Source organism: Sciurus vulgaris (assembly GCF_902686455.1).
Source record: "Sciurus vulgaris genome assembly, chromosome: 4".
NCBI classification, from domain to species: Eukaryota; Metazoa; Chordata; class Mammalia; order Rodentia; family Sciuridae; genus Sciurus; species Sciurus vulgaris.
The window spans coordinates 172142732-172166164 of NC_136464.1; the positions used below are offsets into that span (position 1 = coordinate 172142732).

At 46.6% G+C, this 23433-nt stretch overlaps 1 protein-coding gene across 6 annotated transcripts in view; it reads right to left on the reverse strand.

Annotated features, from left to right (window-relative positions):
• ABCC4 (ATP binding cassette subfamily C member 4 (PEL blood group)) overlaps nt 1-23073 on the reverse strand; it is a 243002-nt gene extending 219929 nt beyond the window's left edge. For all 6 annotated transcript variants that reach the window (XR_013763518.1, XM_079138025.1, XM_079138024.1 and 3 more), the window contains exon 1: nt 22854-23073. Coding sequence is in view for 5 of the 6 variants with exons in the window: in XM_079138025.1 (XP_078994151.1) it covers nt 22854-22927 (74 nt within the window). In the remaining variant the exon portion in view is untranslated. The remainder of the gene's footprint in view (nt 1-22853) is intronic.
• Between the last annotated feature and the right edge of the window lie 360 nt (nt 23074-23433).

Below are 23433 nucleotides of genomic sequence, written 5' to 3' on the forward strand. Positions count from 1 at the left end.
TTTCACTATGAGAAGAGGGACCATCACCCAACCATTAATACTAGTGTTATCTGTGGTTAGAAATGAAATGAGTATGTTTTTTTCCAGTCAACAATGACTGTACTTTTTTCATCTTTTACTTAATATAGTGATTCAAGATAAGCTAATAGGAAAGTAGAAAGGAAAGCTACGTACAACACTGACCACTGAGCTATACCTGGGTGGAGCTCACCGACCCCCTCATTGCCCTTCCTCACAGTTTGACTCTATTTCCTAAGCTCCCTTGTAGTTAGGCAAGACGCTGTGGCAGGAAAGAAGAAATGTGAGCCATGACCACCCTCTACCCTTCCCTCCTCCTACCCTGCACAGGGCGGCAACCAAGTTTCAACCAAGCAGACAACAGGGGGCCTGGCTTGGGTGCTTGCACATCAATCTGCTGGAGAGCTTGTTAAAATACAAGCTCTGATCCACTACATCCAGGGTGGGGCCTGAGACTGCATTTCTCCCAAGCCCCAGGTGACAGCCTGGTGTAGGACCACACTTGGAGCAGCTGGTGTGCGGACCACACTTTAAGTAGCAAGGTTCCCACCAGAGCCATCACCAGAGTCTCTCTGTCTCTGCTGTCTCAAAGATGGCGGCCAGACTCCCAAAGCACAAGAAATAAAAGCAGGAACCAATAAGCGGGATAGATTCAAACTAAAAAGCTTTTTCTCAGCAAAGGAAACAACAATGTGAAGAGAGAGTCTACAGAGTGGGAGGAAATCTTTACCACACACACTTCAGATAGAGCACTAAATCCAGAATTTATAAAGAATTCAAAAAACTTTACAACAAGAATGCAAATAACCCAATCAATAAATGTGCTAAGAAAATGAGCAGACACTTCACAGAAGATCTACAAAAATCAACAGATATATGGGAAAATGTTCAACATCTCTAGTAATAAGAGAAATGCAAATCAAAACTACCCTAAGATTCCATCTCACCCCAATTAGAATGGCCATTATCAAGAACACAAGCAACAAAATAGGTGTCGGCGAGAATGTGGGGAAAAGGTACACTCACACATTGCTGGTAGGGGCTGTGGCCACTCTGGAAAGCAGTAGAGATTCCTCAGAAAACTTGGAATGGACCCACCTTTTGACCCAGCTATCCCACTCCTCGGTTTATACCAAAGGACTTAAAAGCAGCATACTACTTTTTCCCACTTACTACACTTACTACAGTGTCATAGCCACATCAATGTTTATGGCAGCTCACTTCACAATAGCTAGATTGTAGAACCAACCTAGATGCCCTTCAACAGATGAATGGATAAAGAAACTGTGGTATACATCCACAATGGGATATTATTCAGCCATAAAGAATAATAAAATTATGGCATTTGCAGGTAAATGGATGCAGTCAGAGAATATCATGCTAAGTGAAAAAAGCCAAGCGCAAAAAACCAAAGGCCAAATGTTTTCTCTGATAACTGGATGATGATACATCATGATGAGGGGTGGGGGGCAAAGGAAGAATGGAGGAAGGATGGATTGTGTAAAGGGAAATGAGGGGTGGGGAGGGGACAGGGGAAGGAAAGATAATGGAATGAGACAAACATCGTTACCCTATATATATGGATGATTACACACACAGTGTAACTCTACTTCGTATACAACAAGAGAAATGAAAAGTTGTACCCCATTATGTACAATGAATCAAAAAGTAATAAAAAATTTAAAAAAGATGCCAGTCAAATGATCAACAGTGGAAAACACACCAAAAAAATAAATAAGTAAAGACCCAACCAGAAAGCGCCAGCTGGCCTTTCTTTCTTGACTCATAACAAAGTTTAACTTGGGTCTATGATTAACCCCAGCATTAAATGTGCAGCAAGCAAATGAATCGGAGATCGCTGCAGCCAGATCACGTTAGTGTGCAATGCGATCGGAGCTGGCCGGGTCCTATCACAAACAGTACCCAACACCCTGACTCAGGCACAGGGCTGTAAACACAGAGACCCAAAGGCAGTCACAGCCACAGCACTACAAGCACTGGCCTAAGAACACAGGGCTGCGCTGTCCCTCACACAGGCCCCCGTCAGCCACGCGGATCACGTGGAGGCTCAGGGAAGTCACTCATTCTCTGAGGCCATGGCTGTGATTAAGAGATTATTAGTCCATAAATCCTTGGCAAACATTTGCATCACCTCAGCCCTCGGCATCCTAGCAGTCCAGCATTTATGATACCCTGTTTTTCCAAAATTATCAGGGAGCAGATGAGAACCTGAACAGCCCTCGAGGATACTTTAAGGAGCTCTGGTTTGCAGGGAAGCTTCTTAAGAGTACACTGCATGACGGAGTGTCATATGAAACCAGAATAAAGGGGCAGGATTCCCACAGCCTCCCATCGGCCTTCACCAACAGCCTGGAAAACAGGCTGAACTCCATCCAAGAAGCTCCTTCCCACAAAAGAAGGCTGATCACAAGCCTCTGCCTACTAAGGTCAAGAGGCAGCCAGCAGAATCCCTGAAAACTCTCAATCACTGAATATACTAGAAGCTGAGGAGGTGGATAGATCTCAAGTCCCTGAGATAACTTCCTTGGGGGGAACCTGTTTGCTGAGCCCTGCAAGTGTTTGAGGTGAAAGGCACGTTCAACATTCTCCAGGAGACCTCATTTATAATGCTCATTTGTCTTGGAAAAGTCTTTCACAGGCAGAGCAAAAAGGACTCTCCAGTCCAGTCTGTGTTTAAGTGACCACAAGTCTCACAAACATGAAATCTAAATTAATCCTCTCTGCTGTCGGTGTGGTACAAGCTCCACAGGATTACAGGTTGTTTTTGACATTTTTGTTTCTCCAGAGCAGCTAGTATAATGGGAAGCATGTGCCCGACCATCCTTATACTCACTGCTTAACACAAAACACCCACACACACACACGCTATGGGACCCTGTTAATTTTATGTCCTCAAAAAGGCCCAGAAAGAAAACAAACAGATATTTAGCCATAAAAATGCTGGAAGCTGTATCTATGGCAACTGATTTTTTTTTTCCAAATTCAAAAAGTAATTTATGAGGTTGGGGTTGTAATTCAGCAGTAGAGTACTTGCCCAGCACCACATATAAAGTAAAATAAGGTCCACTGACAACTAAAAAATATTTTTTAAAAAAAGTAATTTATGTAGAACAAGGTCCCCACTTACTTGGAATCTTCCCCAAAACTTCTAAACCTTTTCCCTTAGTCTGCAAACAGACAGCACATGTGTTACAATGAACTCCAACATTTTCTTTCCCTGAGGTCTCTTTCAGATTGGGCACTGCAGGGCCTGGGGCAATACAGGAGTGAACTCCAGGATTCATTTGCCAAGGCCCTGGAGGAGCAGGTCTTTGATAAATTTAGAAAAGTTCAAAAGAAAGGAAGCATGAGCCCCAAGATAACACTTGGTACATTTCCTTCTGCTGCATGGAGAGAGTCTGTGCTAAGACTTTGAGCTCCATGGTCTCTCCCTGCCTCTTCCTGCTTCTCCAGGCTTATCCCAGTGAGCCTGTTACAGCTCTTTTCTTTTTTTTTCCTGCCAAAGCAACTTTCTTCTCTGGCTGGGCCATCAGACTGCCCCCTAGATTAGTATTCAACAAGGTGATCCTTTACAAGGCCTTCACACTGTTCGTATTTTCTACATATTATAATGTTTTACATCTTAAAAATCTTTCTGGCTGGGGAGAGACTGCCCATAGGCAGTTCTGGGAGAGAGTGACAGCCCAGCTGTGCAGGGACTCTGACGTGTACACAGACCAACCCCTGCAGAGCCAGGCCTCCTCCCCTGGCCTGTCCAGCCCAGGCAGCTGTGATCCTCTGCCCAAGTCATCCAGGGCCAAGTACCACGTCCAGGGACCACACAGATAGCTCAGAGCCTGCCAGAATTACTAGACTGACCTGCTCACCAGCCCTGCCCTGCTGTGGCCTAGATTCTCACTGATCCTTCCCTTGTGTCTCCTGATCGCCCTGTTGCTTCCTTGCGTGGCCCTGAGTGATGATATGCCATGCCTCCTGTCTCTAGAACCTGTGAGGATGTTGACTTTGCTTCCTGCGCCTCTCCTGGGTCTCTGTGGCCAACACCTGAGTGATAAGCACATGGAAGAACTCAGAACACACTTCCTTTTCTCCCAGCTCTGAACGGAGCCCAGGACCTGGGACAAGTTGGGTGAGCACTCAACACCAAGCCACATCCTCAGCCCCCAGACTTCCAATTTTAATTTTTTTAATGGTTTTTTTTTTTAATTGTAAACAAATGGGATACATGTTGTTTCTGTTTGTACATGGAGTAACAGCATACTATTTGCGTAATCATACATTCACATAGGGTAATGATGTTTGATTCATTCCGTTATTTTTTCCTTCCCCCCACCCCTCCCACCCCTCTTTTCCCTCTATACAGTCCTTCCGTCCTCCATTCTTGCCCCCCTCCCACCCCCCATTATGTGTCATCATCCGCTTATCAGTGAGATCATTCGTCTTTTGGATTTTTGAGATTGGCTTATCTCACTTAGCATGATATTCTCCAATTTCATCCATTTGCCTGAAAATGCCATAATTTTATTATTCTTTAGGTGAGTAATATTCCATTGTATATATATACCACAGTTTCTTTATCCATTCATCAACTGAAGGACATCTAGGTTGGTTCCACAGTCTGGCTATGGTGAATTGAGCAGCTATGAACATTGATGTGGCTGTTATCTCTGTAGTATGCTGATTTTAAGTCCTTTGGGTATAGGCCGAGGAGTGGGTTAGCTGGGTCAAATGGTGGGTCCATTCCAAGTTTTCTAAGGAATCTCCACACTGTTTTCCAGAGTGGCTGCACTAATTTGCAGCCCCACCAGCAATGTATGAGTGTACCTTTCTCCCCATATCCTCTCCAACACCTATTGTTGCTTGTGTTCTTGATAATCGCCATTCTAATTGGGGTGAGATGGAATCTTAGTGTAGTTTTGATTTGCGTTTCTCTTATTACTAAAGATGGTGAACATTTTTTCATGTTTGTTGATTGCTTGAGGATCTTCTTCTGTGAAGCGTCTGTTCATATTCTTAGCCCATTTGTTGACTGGGTTATTTGTATTCTTGGTGTAGAGTTTTTTGAGTTCTTTATAGATTCTGGAAATTAGAGCTCTATCTGAACTATGAGTGGCAAAGATTTTTCCCACTCTGTAGGCTCTCTCTTCACCTTGCTGATAGTTTTCTTTGCTGAGAGAAAGCTATTTAGTTTGAATCTATCCAAGTTATTGATTCTTGCTTTTATTTCTTATGCTATGGGAGTCCTGTTAAGGAAGTCTGATCCTAAGCCAACAAGGTGAAGATGTGGACCTACTTTTTCTTCTATAAGATGTAGGGTCTCTGGTCTGATTTCAAGATCCTTGATCCATTGTGAGTTGAGTTTTGTGCAGGGTGAGAGATAGGGGTTTAGTTTCATTCTGTTGCATATGGATTTCCAGTTTTCCCAGCACCATTTGTTGAAGAGGCTATCTTTTCTCCATTGCATATTTTTTGGCACTTTTGTCTAGTATGAGAAAATTGTATTTATTTGGGTTTGTGTCCGTGTCCTCTATTCTGTACCATTGATCTACCTGTCTATTTCGGTGCCAATACCATGCCGTTTTTGTTACTATTGTTTTGTAGTATAGTTGAAGTTCGGTATTACGATACCCCCTGTTTCACTCTTCCTGCTAAGGATTGCTTTAGCTATTCTGGGTTTCTTATTCTTCCAGATGAATTTCATGATTGCTTGCTCTATTTCTGTAAGGTACGTCATTGGGATTTTAATTGGAATTGCTTAATTTTTAATATTTAAGGTCCCACTGGAACATTCTGACACCGAGGCTTCAGCCCCAGCCTTGGCTACCCTGTAATTCAAACTTATTTTTTGGCAAATGGCATAAAGTTCAGAAATGAAGAAGAAGGAGAACACTATGATTTCACGACCAGGAAAAAGACTTGCTATTCAAGTTAACTGAGCCTCAGTTTCCATTTAATTTGTATCATGTCACCACTCTACATTTTTAGGAGAGGGTAGAGGGTTAAATAAATATGCACCAATTTAAGCTCACATTTCTGGTACTTTTCTATGAACTAGTAACTGAGACCAAGTAAGCTCCATTTAAACACACACACACACACACACACACACACACACACACACACACAAGACCCTCACAGCTCTGCGGCAGAACTGGTGTGATCCAAACCACAATGGGTGTGTTGGCTTACAACATGGAAGCAACTTTCCGTGAAAACCCATCGTGCTTCTCTGTGACTACCCAAACCATCTCCTGGGCCCTGGACAGAGCTCTTTGGCAAGGACTCCAGACCTAGAACGGATTTCTCAGCCAAGCTCCAATAAGCAGAAACAACTGTCAACATACAGGTCCAGTATACCATATTTTACATGCATTTCAGAGAAAGCAGGTAACAATACCTGTCCGAAGTGGTAACATCGATTTAAAATATAATAACATTTCTACTTCCTCTTTAGAGTTAAGGGGAAAAGCAAATTACAAATTATATGCTTTACTACTGGGCCGTGCTATGTCGGTGGGACAGATTTTAGGAAAATTCCTGCTGAACCAGTTCATTCTTTGAAGCATTAGGTCAATTATGAATTACCAACACTCAGCTTGAATAGCTGCATATTCAGAAAGAACACAAACTTTCTTTGAAAAGCCTCCCGACATGGTCTATTAAATGGTTTACTTAGTAGGAAATAAATGAAGAGACACTTCACAGTGACTCTCGGGGCTCCGCTCTCACACTAACCTTGGTCTCCATGCTGAAAGGTGTTTCATATAACCAGAGTGCTCACAGAGGCGGAAAACACAAAAGCCACTCTAAACGACACCAACAGGTTCAGTGAGACGTGGGGGTGATGCAGGGAAGGAGAACCTTCACTCACAGGTGGCTCGCCACTCCCGAGCTGGCCTGGTCTGCCCCACAGTCCTATACCCACACCCTGCTTTCTAAATGCCAGCTCTCTCAAGCTCATCACGTTGGCCTTTCTGCCCTTGCCCCTCCACCAAGGCCACCTGTGACTCGTAGGAAGCCAGGGAGAGAGCACTGCACACGTGTAAACTCCTCAGGCTCAGGAACAGTGCGAGCAGACTGGGCCCCAGATGCAGAGCCAGGAGCAGAGACCAAGCCACCCCTCTGCCTCCCTCCAAAGGGATCAAAATCAGACGGACTCTTCCTCCCTCATCCCCATGGAAGGAGCCCTCGGCCTTCGCACAACATGGGCCGTGGACAACAACTTTTTAGTCCATCATTTCTACCAGGAATCTCAACACCAGGGCTGCAGGAAACTGGAACCATAACACTCGTTCACTCAAACTGACTCCTACAGGCACAGCCTCACGGCGCTTTCTAGGTCCTGGACACAGACAGGGTCCTAGGGAGCTCACACAGGGGCAGTGGGAACATAACCACACTAGAGACATAGATTCAGAATAACAGGGGAGCCAGTAGAGGGGTGGGGACAAGAGAGGGAGAGCTCCCTGAGTGACAAGCAGGGGTCAGCATGCTCCAAGTGCAGGGAACAGCCTGAGCAGAAGTCGAAGGCCTAAAGCTCTCCAGAAGTCCTTAAGCACCCAGTTTGTCACCTCTAATTGCACAGGTATCACGAAGAGTCCTGCAGAGGGAGATGGTGGGGAGCTGCGTCCTGCAGGCAAGCATCAAGCTGGGCACTGCAGGGTTAACAACACACTTCAAGGACAGAAGCAACTAGCTCACACTGGAACTGCACCAAGATGCCATGCTGCTCAACAGCCAGGACAGTCACCATAAGGTGGGCCCAGAGAGTGGCCTCTCAGACATGGGTCATGCGTCCCACATCAGGGTCCAGGAATCTGCTTTTCCAGCCTAGGCTGCTTCAGCAGACCCCAAAGATGTGGGAGCCTCCCAGCAGGAGGGCCCCCTGCTACTCCCAGACAACCCCACCAGACAGAATTCGGCTGAAAGCCTAACCCAGGAGGTGGAGGTCTGTGTGGCCACAGAGGCCCGCACCAAGGTTGTCTCCAGGTGCAGGACAGCCCAGCGGGCCCCCTTGCTCTCGCTTCCTATCCAGTGTGCTCACTCTGTCTCGCATCTTGGGACTCAACTGCTAATTCACAACCACCTTCACTGGCTGGCTCACCCCAACTCCAGGACGCTCCTATGGGCCCCACAAACTGGACTGTGAGCTGTCCTTGGTGCCTGTCAACGTTCCCCACCCGCCTACCACTAGCCAACCCAGATGCCCACCACCTGGCCAGGCGCCACAGCAGGTGAGTCTGACTCACTCCAAGGCCAGGCCAGGGGTCACCTCAAGACGGAGCAGAGAATGGAGCTCACACTCTCCTGCTGGCTGTCACAGCCTTCATTCTTACAGGAAAAGCAAAGGTTACGGGTCATTTCTAAGACACCCACTCAAGTGTGGAGAACAGCAGATTTCACTGATTGTTACTCTGGGTAAAGTTTAGCAAATATTTACATCACCCGGTCCACAGTCCAGTGTATATGCTCCAGGGCTGAGAGGGGCAGGTACGAACTTCATTGGGTGAGGGAACAAATTAGCAGCCAACCCGGGATAGTCTTAGGAGAGAAAGGGAGTTATTAATAATTACAATGTGACAAGGGTCCACTTAGGTCCACCTAGGCCATCTGGTACAGGTGAAAAGGAGAATTTAAAAGAGAGGCTGACCGCAGCTCTATGACCTCAGGTAATTAGAAACTCCGCTATGATTCTGCTTTCATAGAAAATCAAGGTGTGGGTCTCTTTCTTCTTTTGGGAGAAGGGCTGTCACACCAACCACTTCCTTCCAAAATAAAAGGATGCAGGCATAACACACGGGAACATGGCCTGGTAGAAGACCCAAATACAGCCAACACGAACCCTTTTCTCTGCAATCTCACCAAGATCCAACAGGACCCGAGCAATACTTTGGAAATTAAGATTTGGGCTAAATATCAACTGCAGGTTTGCTAGCCAGGTGCAAAGGCTGACAAAGGAGAATCGTGAGTTCAAAGCCAGCCTCGGCCAAAGTGAGGTGCTAAGCAACTCAGTGAGACCTTGTCTCTAAATAAAATACAAAATAGAGCTGGGATGTGGCTCAGTGGTCGAGTACCCCTGAGTTCAATCCCCGGTACCACCCCAAAAAAAGTAGATTGCAGGGCTGGGGTGTGGCTCAGTGGTAGAGCGCTTGCCTAGCATGTGTGAGGCACTGGGTTAGAATCTCAGCACCACATTAAGTAAATAAAATAAAGATCTATCAACATCTTAAAAGAATTTAAAAAAAAAAAAAAAAAAAAAAAAAAAAAGTAGATCGCTAAACCCAGGAAAGGAAATTCACTTCTGTCTGTGGTGTACTCTGGGAGGGGCACTTCTTAGGGAACTGAAGGACAGGAAAGAGCATTTCTGGACACAGTAAAGCAAGGTCATTGTAAGAACCACGTGCTCCATGAAGTGGAACCAGGATTCCACCCACTCCTCAAACAAACGCCCTGGGGAACGTGACTCCCCCTCCTCTATCTGCTCTGCGTGTGACCCTGGGCATCTAAAAATGCTGAATCAGACAGCCCAGCCCCCTCCTCTTACTCACTCTGTTGCTTTTGGCAAGAAAATTCACCCCTCTGCACCTCAGTTTCCTCAAATGAAGGCAGAGAAAGTGACCGCCCATGGCAAGGCCTCTGCAGACTTGCTCAGGGCAGCGTTCCTGTCTTCAGGGAAGCTGCCGGAAAAGGTAGGAAACCTCCTGAACTTCTCCTCGGGTCCTGCAGTGGTCAGGACTGCTGGGCTGGGCTGGGGCGATGCTGCCTCTGACTTCAGAGAGGAAGATGTCCCTGCCCTTCACTGTGCAGGGATTTTCAGGGAAACAGGTAAACGGGGATGGGATGACTTGCTGAGCCCAGGAAGGAAACACAGGGACAAAACAAAGCGGAGGCAGGAGCAGAAGGCAGAAGAGGCCAGGGGAAGTGAGCGTGCAGGGAGGAAGTGCAGCTCAGACTTTCCACCCGCTCACCCCAGCTCCCTGGAACCGCAGGACACACAGGGCCAGACTGCGGGGAGTGGCCTGTCCCTGCCCAGTTCCCCAGGACCACCCCCTCAGGGACACTCCAGCCCACTCATGAAGACACCTCCACACACCTGCCACAGTGGTCCACACACACTCAAGGCCAAGTTCACCTCTTCCCTCCTTGAAATTCTTGCCAGGAACTGGATCTAAACACATGAGGGAGGAAACAGCACCTGGGCTTTTCCTGTGAGACCCTGAGTGGGTTCCTTCCACTGACCAGGTCCCTGCTTTTCACCTGTCACCAAATTCTCCAAGTAAATCTCCAAAGAGTGGCAGCCTCCAAGGCAGGGAATCAAAATGGCTTCGGGATCATCTGAAGTGTGCCAGTCAGCGCTCGAGCTAACCAACTAAACCCTCGGGTCTACCTTTGACCCCTTACACACGCCTTCCACCATGGCTACAGCTTGCTTGCCTTGCTCTGCTCTGCCCTTCATAAAAAGGCCAATTCCCAGAAATCAAAGGCAATTAATCCTCTCTCTACAACTCTGAGCCGGCTGCTCTGTGGGTTCCCTTCCAGCTGCACCATCTATTTCCTGGAAGGGACTCTCAGAAAATATGCCTCCTCCTTACAGGAAACAGATCCTCTTGAGCATCTGTCCGGATGAGCCAGCTTTGTGGAATTTTCCTTGAGAAGACGTCAAGTTACTTTCTAGGCAGCTTCTCACAGAAAGGACCAGTCCATGAGAGAGAGGCAGGGGGACAGAGAGGGAGAGGAAGAGAGATCCCCAAAGGAGCTCAAAGGAGCTAATTTTCTCTTTCAAGGAAAAAAAAAAAAAAATGTACTACATTGTCTTCTAAAGCGGGAGAGGAAAGAGGATTTGGGGTTTGCCCAAGAGAACAATGGGGCCCTCTCTTTTCTCAACTATTAACACTGGATACCCTAAGGACTACATGGGGTTTTCCCAAAAGTAAACATTTGGAAAATTTGCATACAGATGGAAAAGAGAAAGTTCAGAGCAGGAGTCTGAGTCATCCCATCTTCTCAGAGAGCACAACCTGCAACCCTGGGCAGCCTTCTGCCAGACCCCACCTGGCACTGGAGAACTCACCAACAAAAATACTGATCTTGTTTCAAGTGTAATAATTATACTTGGAACACAGGAACTGCCTGTCCAGGGACAGAACATGCTCTCCTCCTCCGTATTAATACATAAGTTAGCATTCTGAAGGGTTTATAGGAATTGGCTACACTTCTGAAGAGTTTTAGGAATTATATCTAAACGAGCAGGTCCAGTACAGGGTCAGAGTCCTTGGTGACTCCCTTCTCCTAGAGGACAAATGACCACAATACCAAGAAGCTCTCATACCTAACAGCCAGTGGCACCAGAGTAGCCAAGGCCTCTGTGGGGCCCCCAGGTTGCATTAGTCTTCTCAGGCTGCCATAAAAAATAAGCCTTGGGTGACTTAAGCTCTTTCACAATTCTGATGGCAATAAGTGCAAGATCAAGGTGAGGATGGGTTGGTTTCTTCTGAGGCCTCTTGCCCTAGGGTTATAGATGGCTGTCTTCTCTCTGCATCTTCATATTCTCTTGTCTCTGTACAAACTTTGTGTCCAAATTTCCTCTTCTTACAAGAACATCAAGTCAGACTGGATCAGGATCCACTCTAATTTACCCTCAACTGCCTCTTTAAAGACTCTGGATCTAAATACAACCACATTCTAAAGCAGCAGAGGTAAGGACTTCAACACACACATTTTTGAAGGCCCTGATTCCACCATTACAACTGAGGTGCTAGAAGAGGTAAGTCCAGGATCTCCCTGGAGCCCAGGTCTGAAACTGAAAGACAGAAAAGACCCAGGCTGCGGCAGGAGGGCTTGGGGCATCCTGAAAGCACAGCGGCCTTCTTGGTTTGCTCAAGAGGAGGCTCTTCAACTGTGGTTTATGATGGGTCCCAAAATCAGTTCAGTGAGTCTGACCATGACCAGGACCTTATTTTGTTTCATGAAATCAAATAGAAAATACAAGTGTATTATAATGGTTGATTCATAAAATAAGTATTGTTTTTTGAAACTTTTGTTTTTGTTAAAATACATATACATTAAACATGAGAAAGGGAGACAGAATACAAGTGTCTTGGGTCATCATATAAAAATTTGTAGAACAGGATCAAAACATGTAGAAACTGGACTCCTCTTTTAGCTTTCCTAGGCTACAGCCAGAATGATCTTTTTTCTGCTAGATACGTCAAGCTGAAAGGCAGAAGATTGAAGAGAGTAAGCATGGTGACTCTAAATCTGCATGGCCTGGATTCAATTCCTTGTTTTGACACTCACTAGCTGTGTGACCTCAGGAGAGTGTCTTGACCTCTCCGTAACTCTATTTCTTCACTTCTAAACAGGACATGATAAAGTAGCAGCTCAGAATTGCTGGGAGGGTTAAATGAGTAAACATGCATAAAGTTGATGATGACACCACCCATCATTCCTGAAGCTACCCAGGTCCCACTCTGCAAGACCAGCCACCCACTCACACTTCCAGCCCCTGACCCTCATCGTCCACAGCCCCGGACCCTGCTAACCATTGGTACCTCTGGTTTTGACCAAGTTTTTTTAAAAGATTTTCAGTGTCTAGAGGTCTACCCTCTAGCCTAGAGCAGTGGCATCAACAGGGCTTTCTATAATGATGGACTGACTGGCTCTAGACCTACACAAAGGGAGGAAGAGAATCAGGATTTCTTCTATCCCTGTAATTAGCATCCCTTCCACCAGAGGGAAAGCCCGTGATCCCATCACAATTAGTTGAAGTGTAAGCGAAGTTGTCCTAGTTGTTCGCTCAAGCATGGTACCCAAGCTACTGTGTGCTGGGGACCACACAGTCACTGGGGACACACACAGTGACAAGCACACAGGCAGGACCAGAGCTGCATGGAGCTGATAGTCATGGAGGCCCATGGCTAACCCAGCCTTCCCAGCAGACACTCAGCAGAGGCTTAGAAGTACCTATGGTCGGTCTGCTACTAGAACATAAGCCCCCATAGGGTGGGGCCTGGGCTCACTCTCCACTCTGATCCCAGCACCTACAACCCAGAGGTAACAACAAGTTGCAGCAGAGAGCAAGGACTCTGGATAGACTACCCACCTGGCTGTGAAGCCAGGCTTTGCCACTCACAGGCCATGTGACCTTGAGAAATAACAGGAGCTACAACCTAAACTTGTTGTGAAAAGTAAATAAGTTCGTCTTTGTAAGGTACTTAAGTAGTTCTCTGACTACAAAAGTGCTGTTCAGCAACAAAGTCTAAAATAAAATAATAAAAAGCACCTGACGTATTACAGATCCACATTCTTGGAATAATGGGCTAAAAGTTGGTTAATGGGCAGGTTTTCAGCAGCAGAGTCGAGAGGTGGCTACTGGACAGGAGGAGACTGAGCTAAGGCAGGGGAACTGCAGACAACCAGGGTGGCAGGGAGGGACATCCCTCACTGAGTGCCCAGGGACTGTGGGTAATGAAAGGGGAAGCTAAGTTGGGCCCATGCCAAGAGAACATCAAACACCAAAGAAGACACCACCTTAGCTCTGGATCAGAAAGCTGGGCTCTGCAGAGACGAAGCCTGCCGTGAGTGGGGCTGCAATCAGGAATCGCTGAGACCTCCCAGCCACAACACAGCAAGGACCAAGCTCCCTGTCACCCACCAGACACTGCCCCACATTCAGACAGCTAGAAAGTGCACGCTCTGGTTACTAGGTGTGGGATGCCAGCCAGTAGAGCTGAATGGGGCTGTTTCCACCATGTTGCTTGTCTGTGGAACTTTTTGGAAGCTTTCTTTAGGGATGGTGCAGCGCCTACTTAAAATTTTCAGTGTATTTCCACAAAGTAGCCCAGGTCTGAGCATGAATTAAACTTCCCTGTTGCCTTTCCTTAAAAGACAGCTTCATTTCTAGAGGCAGTTACAAACAGGTCACTCATCTACTCACCACAGATGGCTACTACACACTGCACCACTTCCGTGTATTTCCCTGCTTACTTGCCCTGCTTGATTGGAGGTGGGCAAAAATATAAGTAAAGAAACTTTATCATATTATCCTTAAAAAATATCTTGGAGGGGCTGGGTTTTGTAGCTCGGGTAGCTCAGATTTTGTAGCTACGTGGTAGAAAGCTTGCCTAGCAATGTGTGAGGTCCTGGGTTCAATCCTTAGCACCACATAAAGATAAGTAAACTAAATAAAGATACTGGTCCCTCTACTAAAAAAGAAAAAAAAAATCATCATCATCTTGGGAAATGCCATGAGTAAATTTAATTTCCCTAATGTGTAGAAAAGGACACCACAGCCCACAGTGACACACTTGCCCAAGGTCACACACACACACCTCATAAGTACAAGACCACAGACTAGAACCTGGATCCAGCTTTTTACTTGCTCCTATCTAAGGTACTGGCATCGGTGTCTCTAAACTGGGAAGCCCAGATGAAGACTAAGGGAATAATTTATAATTACTAAGTGTGTCCAGTGTAAAATATTCGGGTAGGAACTGAGAGATAAAGATGGAGAAAACACTGGTTTCTACCCTCAGAGAGCACTACTGTTTGGATCTGAAATGTCCCCCAAAGGCCCTTATTAAAGGCTTGGTCCTCAGCCTGGAGCTCTGGGAGGTGGTGAGACCTGTAAAACGTGAGGCCTAGTGGGAAGAAGTGGCTCGCTGGGGACATGTCCTCAAAGGGGATGCTGGGACCCTGACCCCTCCGTCTCCTTGCTGCCCCACCATCACGAAGGGTGCCCCTCTCACCACATGCTACCCACCACGGTGTGCTGCCTCGTCAAGGCCCAAAGAATGACAGGGCCCTGGACTAGACTTCTAAAACCAGGCGCCAAAATAAATCTTGCCTCTTTTACCTCAGGCCTTGCGTTATAATGATGGAAAGCTGACTACAACAGAGGGCTAATAATTTAGTTAAACACACACACACACACACACACACAAAGGAATAAAACTTAAATAAGACTTGGTCACTTAAGGCAATAAAAAGATACAATGAAAGGATGAATTTTTCAACAATCTTCACTGTCACCATTTCTTAAGGGTCTAACATATATTAGGCACGTACATGGACTCTACCAGGTGACATCTATTAAGAATGCATTGTCTGGGGTTGGGAGTGTAACTCCCTGGGAGAGCACAAGCTTTTGCACATGTGAGGCCCTGGGCTTGATCCCCAGTGCTACACACACACCACACACACTCACAAAGAATAAGTTATCTACTTTACAGTGAACAAATTATGGTGCTTAATGAACACTAAAAGCTCATATAAATGACCCCTTTGTGTTCTGCAACACTGAAACCCCTCTAGGCCCACCCTGCCATGTTAAGCCATTGACAGTGACCCTTATGCTACAGAACAGGACAAACACCTGACATCACATCTTGGTGCATACTGTCTAGCTGTTGAGGGACCACTCCAACGGGCAACATGAACAGAAGTGGTCAATCAGGTTTAGCATACATGTCATTCACATCCTGAAGACACCCCAATAGGGGCTGCGGTATAGCTCAGTTGGTAGAGTGCTTGCCTCGCACACACAAGGCCCTGGGTTCAATCCCCAGCACCACAAAAAAGCCACACCAAGAAAGATCTACAGATAAATCTGATTTATTATATGAGCAATCGTACACTCACAAGTGTGAAACTCCCATGCTACTCACTTTGTGAGCTCAATCAATAACTGGCCCACAGTGAAGAAATAAACACAGGGACATGGAGGTCAAACTCATGCTCTGGAGTTTGATGGACCTGACTCAATTCACAGCTCCTTCCTACCTGGATGACCCTCCGCATGTTACCTGGCTCTCTAGTCTCAGTTTCTTTCACCTGTAACATGAGGACAGAATCAAGGTTACTATAAGGATCAAAGGATTCAGAATCTCTAAGATCCCTGGCAAACAACCACTGCCCCCTTGCCTCACTGCCACCTGCTGGGCACACACATGGAAGACCATGTCCCACTGTGGTCATGGTTTTCATGGTTTGAGATCAGCAAGTCCTTTGAAAGGAACCTAAAAGCGGGTAGGGATGAGGGTAGTTGGAAACCCTCAACCAGAAAAATGGAAATACACACAGAACTATTTTTGACCTTTGGGAAGCTGGTAAGTCAGTGGTCCTGGGTTTTTAGTGTCCATCAGAAATGCCAACAAAAACATTTAAAAATACCAATGTGGCCAGGGGCTGTGGCACACACCTGTAATCCCAGCAACTCAAGAGGCTGAGGCAGGAGGATTGCAAGGTCAAGGCCAGCCTCAGCAACTTGGCAAGACTGTCTCAAAATAAAAAATAAAAAGAGCTGGGGAATGTAGCTCAGTGATAAAGCACTTGTGGGTTCAATCCCCAGTTTAAAAAAAAAAAAAAAAAAAAAAAAAAAACTGCAAAAACATTGAAGAAGTTAATTAAAACACTACCCTTGGTCAGATCACAAGTAGAATGTTATATCCATCCTAGATGCCATGTTAATATAAAGACATTACTAAACTGAAGATCATTCAGTTCAACCATGTGGATGGGGGAGTGGAAACCCTACCATCCAAGAGCAGCATGAGAACTGGAGACATTATTCTTTAAGACAAGATTTAATGAATGAGGCCACAATAGCTGCCAGAATACCAGAAAGGCCAGCATGTGAAGGAAGGTAATCAAATTGACATGAATGGAGACCAGAGACAAAGGCGTAAGAAAGTGTAGAAACTGCCCAGAAAGAAAACCATGGCTTGCACATTATAATCCGGCATCCTAAGGTGGGGTCACAAGAGGCCCACAAGTAATTTCCTCACTGCCCAGTGCTCATGGGACTTCTGTACTGGGTGCAGGCTGGAAGGGCTCTCCCTTTGACCTGGTACGGGTTCAGAATTCCTTATCCAAAATGCATAGGACTAGGACCAGATGTGCTGCAGATTTTAGTTTTTTGGATTTTAGATTATTTACATAAACTTGACCAGTGCGCAGCCCTGTTATGGTTTGGATACAAGGTGTCCCCCAAAAGTTCCTGTGTTCACACAGGAATATTCAAAGGTGAAATGATTGGATTGTGGTGCCCAATCCTCTAGACCTCCATGTCCTCACTGGAAAGCATGATGCCCTGTCATACTGAGAACTAAACTGCATGAGTTATATTCTACACTGAGTCACGTTTGGAGCCTACAGGCAGCATTCTATAGGTGTTAGTGGTCCATATATAATTAGCAAATAATTGTTAGCAAACAGCAACACGTGGCCTGACAATGTTAGTCAAGTTAGCTATTAAAGTGCAGATTCCAAGACAGACTTAACAGAGTCATAATACCTGGCAGGTGGGTAGGAGAACCTTGCATTCGTCTTTTTTTTTTTTTTTTTTTTTTGTAACAGTGATCAAACCCAGGGGCTTTACCACTGAGCCACATCCCCAGACCTTTTTTATATTTTATTTTGAGACAGGGTCTTGCTAAGTTACGTAGGGCCTCGCTAAGTTGCTGAGGCTGACCTTAAACTTGTGAGCCTCCTGCCTCAGCCTCTTGAGTCACTGGGATGACAGGCATGCAGGCTCCCTGCATCTGCATTTTTAACAGCAGATTGGAAAACATTGCTGAAGCAGGTAAACATAACCTTTAATGTCTGGAGAAAATCCCACGCTAACCCTCTGCTGTCTTCCATTTTCACTTAGCTTTAGGAATATTCATAATATAAAGATAATGAAAGGCCTAATCTTTAAATGGATCTCTGAATGGCAGGAATTTACCTTTTCTCTCATGAACATGACATTCTTTGGGAGTATTATAAATAAGGAAATAACTGCTAATTATCAAAGGCTGGCCTAGCATGAGTGGAGGCTCTGGGTTAGATCCTCAGCACCACATAAAAATAAAGATATGTGTCCACCTACAACTAAAACAAAATATAAAAAAAAAAAAAATTAAAGGCTGTCCAAGGCTAGAAACAGTCTTCAAGCATCCACTGGCCCCCATAACTTCCTGGGCTCTCCTGAGTCCTTAACTCCAACAGGTTGAGATGCATGAACCATCACCATCCTCTCCCAGGAGACTCACTCACACACAGCCACAGGGAATTTACAAGGTCAGGTAAAGGACTGAGTGAGCTCAATTTCAAACCCTAGACCTCCACCCTGTGCTCCAGGCTTCCACCTCTACACTATTCATGCACACTGACTCATCAAAGAAATGCCTACAGGGTTTTACAGCTCACAGAGGAAAGGCAGGGAGGCAGCTCATGGCAAGGTAGGGTTCCCAGGCCCCATGTAAAAGTTGTAGGGATGACTTAGGATGAGGCTCACCATGTCCTTGGCACCCAGGCTCTGCACCCCAACAGCAGAGCACTGGATGAGAAGGTACACCTCAAGGAGGCAGGACAATTAACAGAATCAGGGCCTCAGGGAGGACTCTGAAAGAAACTATCCACCTGCACTGCAAGGGCCACTCCTTAACACCTTTCCCGCTCACCAGATGCAGGGCTACAAGGACAAAGGCAAAGTCAAGAAAGGTTGAGGCGATAAAATTCTATAATGTGTTCCACTATAGAAAATTAGCAGCAAATTTTAATACAACTTTAGGGTTGTACCCTGTCTTGTTTGGGGCTACAGCTATTATATAAAATTGCCAAAAGTCATCAAACAATGCTTAAAGGAGAAGAAATTAATCAGGCCAGACAAAGAGCCCTGGAAAGCTAACTCAGCCTCTGTCTACAACATTTGGACTTATGACTGTTAATGAAGAACAATAAGAGATTCACGTGAGAGGTATTCCAAAAATGGTACCGAATTTTAAAATTCCCACTTCTACACACTGATTGAGGGCCCCACGTAGCCAAGCTCTCTAAGCCATTTGCATTTCTACCCTTATGTCATCAGCTTTCTCTGAGAGTCTCCAGAGAGCCTGGACTGTCACCAGTGGCAGTTTCTGCAACAGCTCAGGCTTTGCAAGATAACATCTCACCAACTCAGACACAGCCAGCAACAGGGGAGCAAGGACTCATCCACTCTCTGCAGACCAAATGCATCTGACCCCAGGATCCACTCTACAGCCACCTTTGGGGCAAAGCGTCACTTTAACCCTCCACCTGCTGCTAACCCCAGTCCTTCACACCAGAGGCCCAGCAGAGGAGGCAGAGCACACCCAAGGGGCCTGCTGCACAGCAGGGAGTGGCACAATTCCTGGGAGTCTCAAGGGCTTAGAGGATCTCATGCTCAGCTGGACAGGGTTCAAAACCTATACCACCTGTTTTCAGTTACAGGGAAGAAGAAAAATTATTCAATAGACAGCAATGAGAAAATGTGCTATTTTAGAAAAAAAATGGGCCTATCATATTAAATACAAAACGAAATTCTAACTGCCTTCAATTTTTTTAGGAATGTAATAAGAAAATAGCTAAGAGAAAATGCATGCAGAGATATAGGTGATCCTGGAAATTTAATAAGATATATTAATAGGGCTGGGGTTGCAGCTCAGTAGTAGGATGCATGTTTAGCCCACCCAAGGCCTTGAGCTTAAGACCCAGCGCGAGCGCACGCGCGCGCACACACACACACACACACACACACACACACACACACACACAACTGCACCAAACTGTGGGCATGAATAAACATTGCATGATCATTAGAAATCAAGGATGTTCAACAATACTGAAAGACTGCACAAATTATAGTCATTAAATATCACGTGTAGAATATTTAATACTATAAATGTTAACCATCAAAAATTAAGAAGGAATCAAGAGTCAAAAACTATTTACAGTTTTATAAAATGCATGAGTGCAGGGCGCAGTTGCACACACCTATAAACCCAGCAGCTCAGGAGACTGAGGAAGGATGACCACGAGTTCAAAGACAGCCTCAGCAAAAGTGAGGTGCTAAGCACTCAATGTGACCCTGTCTAAATAAAATACAAAATAGGGCTGGAGATGTGGCTCAGTGGTCAAGTATACCTGAAATCATCCTTATTCCTTTCCTGTTTCTAGTTTTAAATTTCTTGCAGAAATATAAAACAAAATATTGTTTTCAAAAGTTATTAATAGTCATAATGTATGGCAAATCCAAACTGTGTTATTAATACATCAAAATTCCAGTGGCACATTTTGGATAAGAGTCAGTAAGCTAGTTACTGGCATCGTTTGGGTAGGCAGCTACAAGTTCAGAAAGCAGATGAAATTTGAGAAGAAAATCAAACACCCAATAAGAAGATGAAGAACTGGTTTTTCTCTAAGGTGGGCACTGCCTCCAGGAGGCCACTTCCTGGCCGGGCTGTTTCAGTTTCCCAGCTTGCTGCAAGCTAGGATGTACAAGGATAGCACTATGGGGCCTCAGACTTTGCAATTTCTCAAACTGCAGAAGGGAAGTAAATATAGGATGATCATCAGCTGACTTTCCAGTCACGCCCCCTTTTAAAAGTAAAATATTGGAATAGCAAGGCCAACAGAAGCAGGTTAAAGCAGTGAGCCCTCCCTACCCTTAAATTAGCACCACCTGGAACACATGTTCACACACATGTTCACTCACACACACACACACACAGACACACACACACACACACACACACTCTCTCTCTCTTTCTGGTTTTACTAAACCAGTCTAGAATAGAGGCCAGAGACTCTGAAGCTCTAACAAGCTCCCAGCTGATGCTAATGCTGCCGGTCTGAATGCCCCACTTGGAGAACTGCCCCGAAGCATGCCAACAGATGTTTCACGTGCAATATCTCCAAAAAATGGGAATGCAAGTCAGGCATGGTGACACACACCTGTGATCCCAGAAACTCAGAAGGCTGAGGGAGGAGGATCGCGGGTTAAAAAGTCAGCCTCAGCAAATCAGTAAGGCCCTAACTAACTTAGGGAGACCGTGTCTCAAAATAAAAAATAAAAAGGGTTACAAATGTGGTTCAGTGGTTAAGCACCCATGAGTTACATCCCTGGTATCCAAAACAAAATAAAAACAGGAATGTTAAGAACTTGCCCTGAGAAACTCCAGCCTGCAAGAACAAGGGGGACAGCCCGCTCCATGCACTCAGGAACAAACTCCTCAATGAAAGAGCTCAGCACAGCAGCTATGAACACAGGCTTGGGGATCCTGCTCCTACCCTTACTAGCAGTGTGACCCTAGGCAACTTAATCAAAATACAAAATACCTCAGCCTGAGTTCAAATGTAAATAGAGATAATGGTTTCTTCCCTTTCAGTTGGCAAACAGAAATGGTGCCCACCCAAGTCACCAACCAATTACCTTCCCATTTCCCTGAATCTATTCTATCCACATTTTTTTTTTAAGACAGGGTATCACTATGTTGCCCAGACTGGTCTCAAACTCCTGAGTTCAAGTGATCATCCTCCTGTATTAGTGTCCCAAGTAGTTGTGACTATGGGGCTTCACTACCAGGCCTGGCTTTCCCTGCATCTACATTCTGAAAATCCACAAATGGAAAGTGAATCAAGAGTTCTGGGCCCTGCCTAAAGTTAAGGAGACAGTTTGCCTCCTTTGAATTATGTTTCATGTTAACCACACCCATATTCCTTCCTCCTCCACGCCCCTCTCTCTCCCTAAGGGCCTCCAATCTGCCAAGAGCAGGTCCTAAGTACTCTGAATACACCACAATTAAAACAAGCACAGATGACTTGTTTTCTTGGGATTCCCTAGGTTTTCCCATTAAAAAGGAAATACCAAAAATGTGGGAAAGATGAAAGAACAGGGGTCAAGAAAAAAAAGCTATACTAATCAACCAAGTGTGATTAAATCCCAAAGGCTCAGGCCTATATTAGTAGCCAAGCTGCTAGATGCAAATCTTTAGTTCATAATCTCCATTATCTAAGCTTTTGTCACCCATTTCCTCCAGCAAGTCAGCCTGGTAGGGCTGGGGACCTCCCAGTTCTGGACCATTAGTTGTTTTAGGATAGTAGGACTGTCACAACCTGCATCAAGACCATAGATCAGGGCTGGGGTTGTAGCTCAGTGGTAGAGCACTTGCCTAGCATGTGTGAGGCACTGGGTTCATTCTCAGCACGACGGATAGATGATAGATAGGTAGATAGAAGGATGATAGATAGATAAAAGGTCCATCAACAAGTTAAAAAAAATTTTTTTAAAGACCATAGATGGAGATCCAGGTAAGACCCCACAGTTTTCAGGGAGCCCACCCCCAGGGTAGTCCTCAAAGACAGAAATTAAGTTTTCACCAAAAAGGGAAAGAAAGGATCTGGTCAAAGACACACCAGGACGCTGAGTGTACCCGCCAAAAGCAAAACGCGGGGGCAGTTTCTGCTCAAGAATAGTGTCCCCATTCATCAATTAAAAATAGTAATAGCCTTTCTTTAAATGAAACCTGTCATAACTAAGCACCACGACACACACCGACGAGAGCCAGTGTCACAGAGATGAATGATTCACAGACATGCGGGCACACACAGGCGGAGCCGGTGGGGCTGGAATGCGTTGTCTAGTAAGGAAAATCAGAGGGGTGGGGGACACCATTGCGAGATGGCACTGGTCAGGACGTTAACCAGGCTTTGACTGCGAAAAGGGCAGCTCTTACAGGGGCTTAAAATGAAAGAAAAAGGTGTAGCTTTAAAGCGGAAGAGCTGCGAATCCCGGGCGGTAGGTGGGCGTGTGGGGGTCCCGCGGGTCCTTTGGCCCGGCAGGATTCCGCCTCCAGGCAGACTCGTTCTCCGCCTCCGCACCTCCTGCTGGGCACCGCCCGCTGGGGGACCTCCACCTGCGAGAGCCACTAGGTCCCCGCGTCCCCCTCCCTGGCGCTCAGAAGCGCGGCCCGCCGCGCACTCGCCGCGCACAGGAACGCGCCCGCTCCCGGGAACCGCGGCGCCGCGACACTCACCAAAAGAACACGCGCGAGCAGAGGTTGGCGTCCTGCAGCGGGTTGGGCTTCACCTCCGGGTGCACCGGCAGCATCTTGCCTCCGGGCGGGGGCGCGCGGCTCGGGCGCCCGGCCGCTCGCGCTGCTCCTGAAAGCGCTGGTGGAGATGCTGCAGCTCGGGCCGCCGCGCCGGTCCGCTCGGCGGGAGCCGACAACCAGCCGCTTCCGGGAACCGGGCGCCGGCGGCACGCCCCGTCCCCGCCTCTCAGGCCGCCTCGGGGCGCCCGCTACGCGCCGCCGCCCAGATCCCGGAGCGGCGTGCGGAGTGCGAGAGCACCCGAGGGCCGGGGGCCGTCGCCTCAGGGAGCCGGGGGCTGCGCGCAGGTGCAGGGCGAGGGACGCGGATGCTGCTGGACCGGGGGACCGCGCGGCTAGGGAGCCGACGCGGAGGCACCCACGTGCGGGAACCCGGAGCCACAGCAGACTTTGCAGAAGTTCGAGAACAGCGCCGAGGCCCCGACCCTGAAGGTGGCGGGGCGGTGCTGGATCTGCCCGCCCCTCCAGCTCAGAACCGCCCCCTGGGCTGCGGGTTTGGAGACCT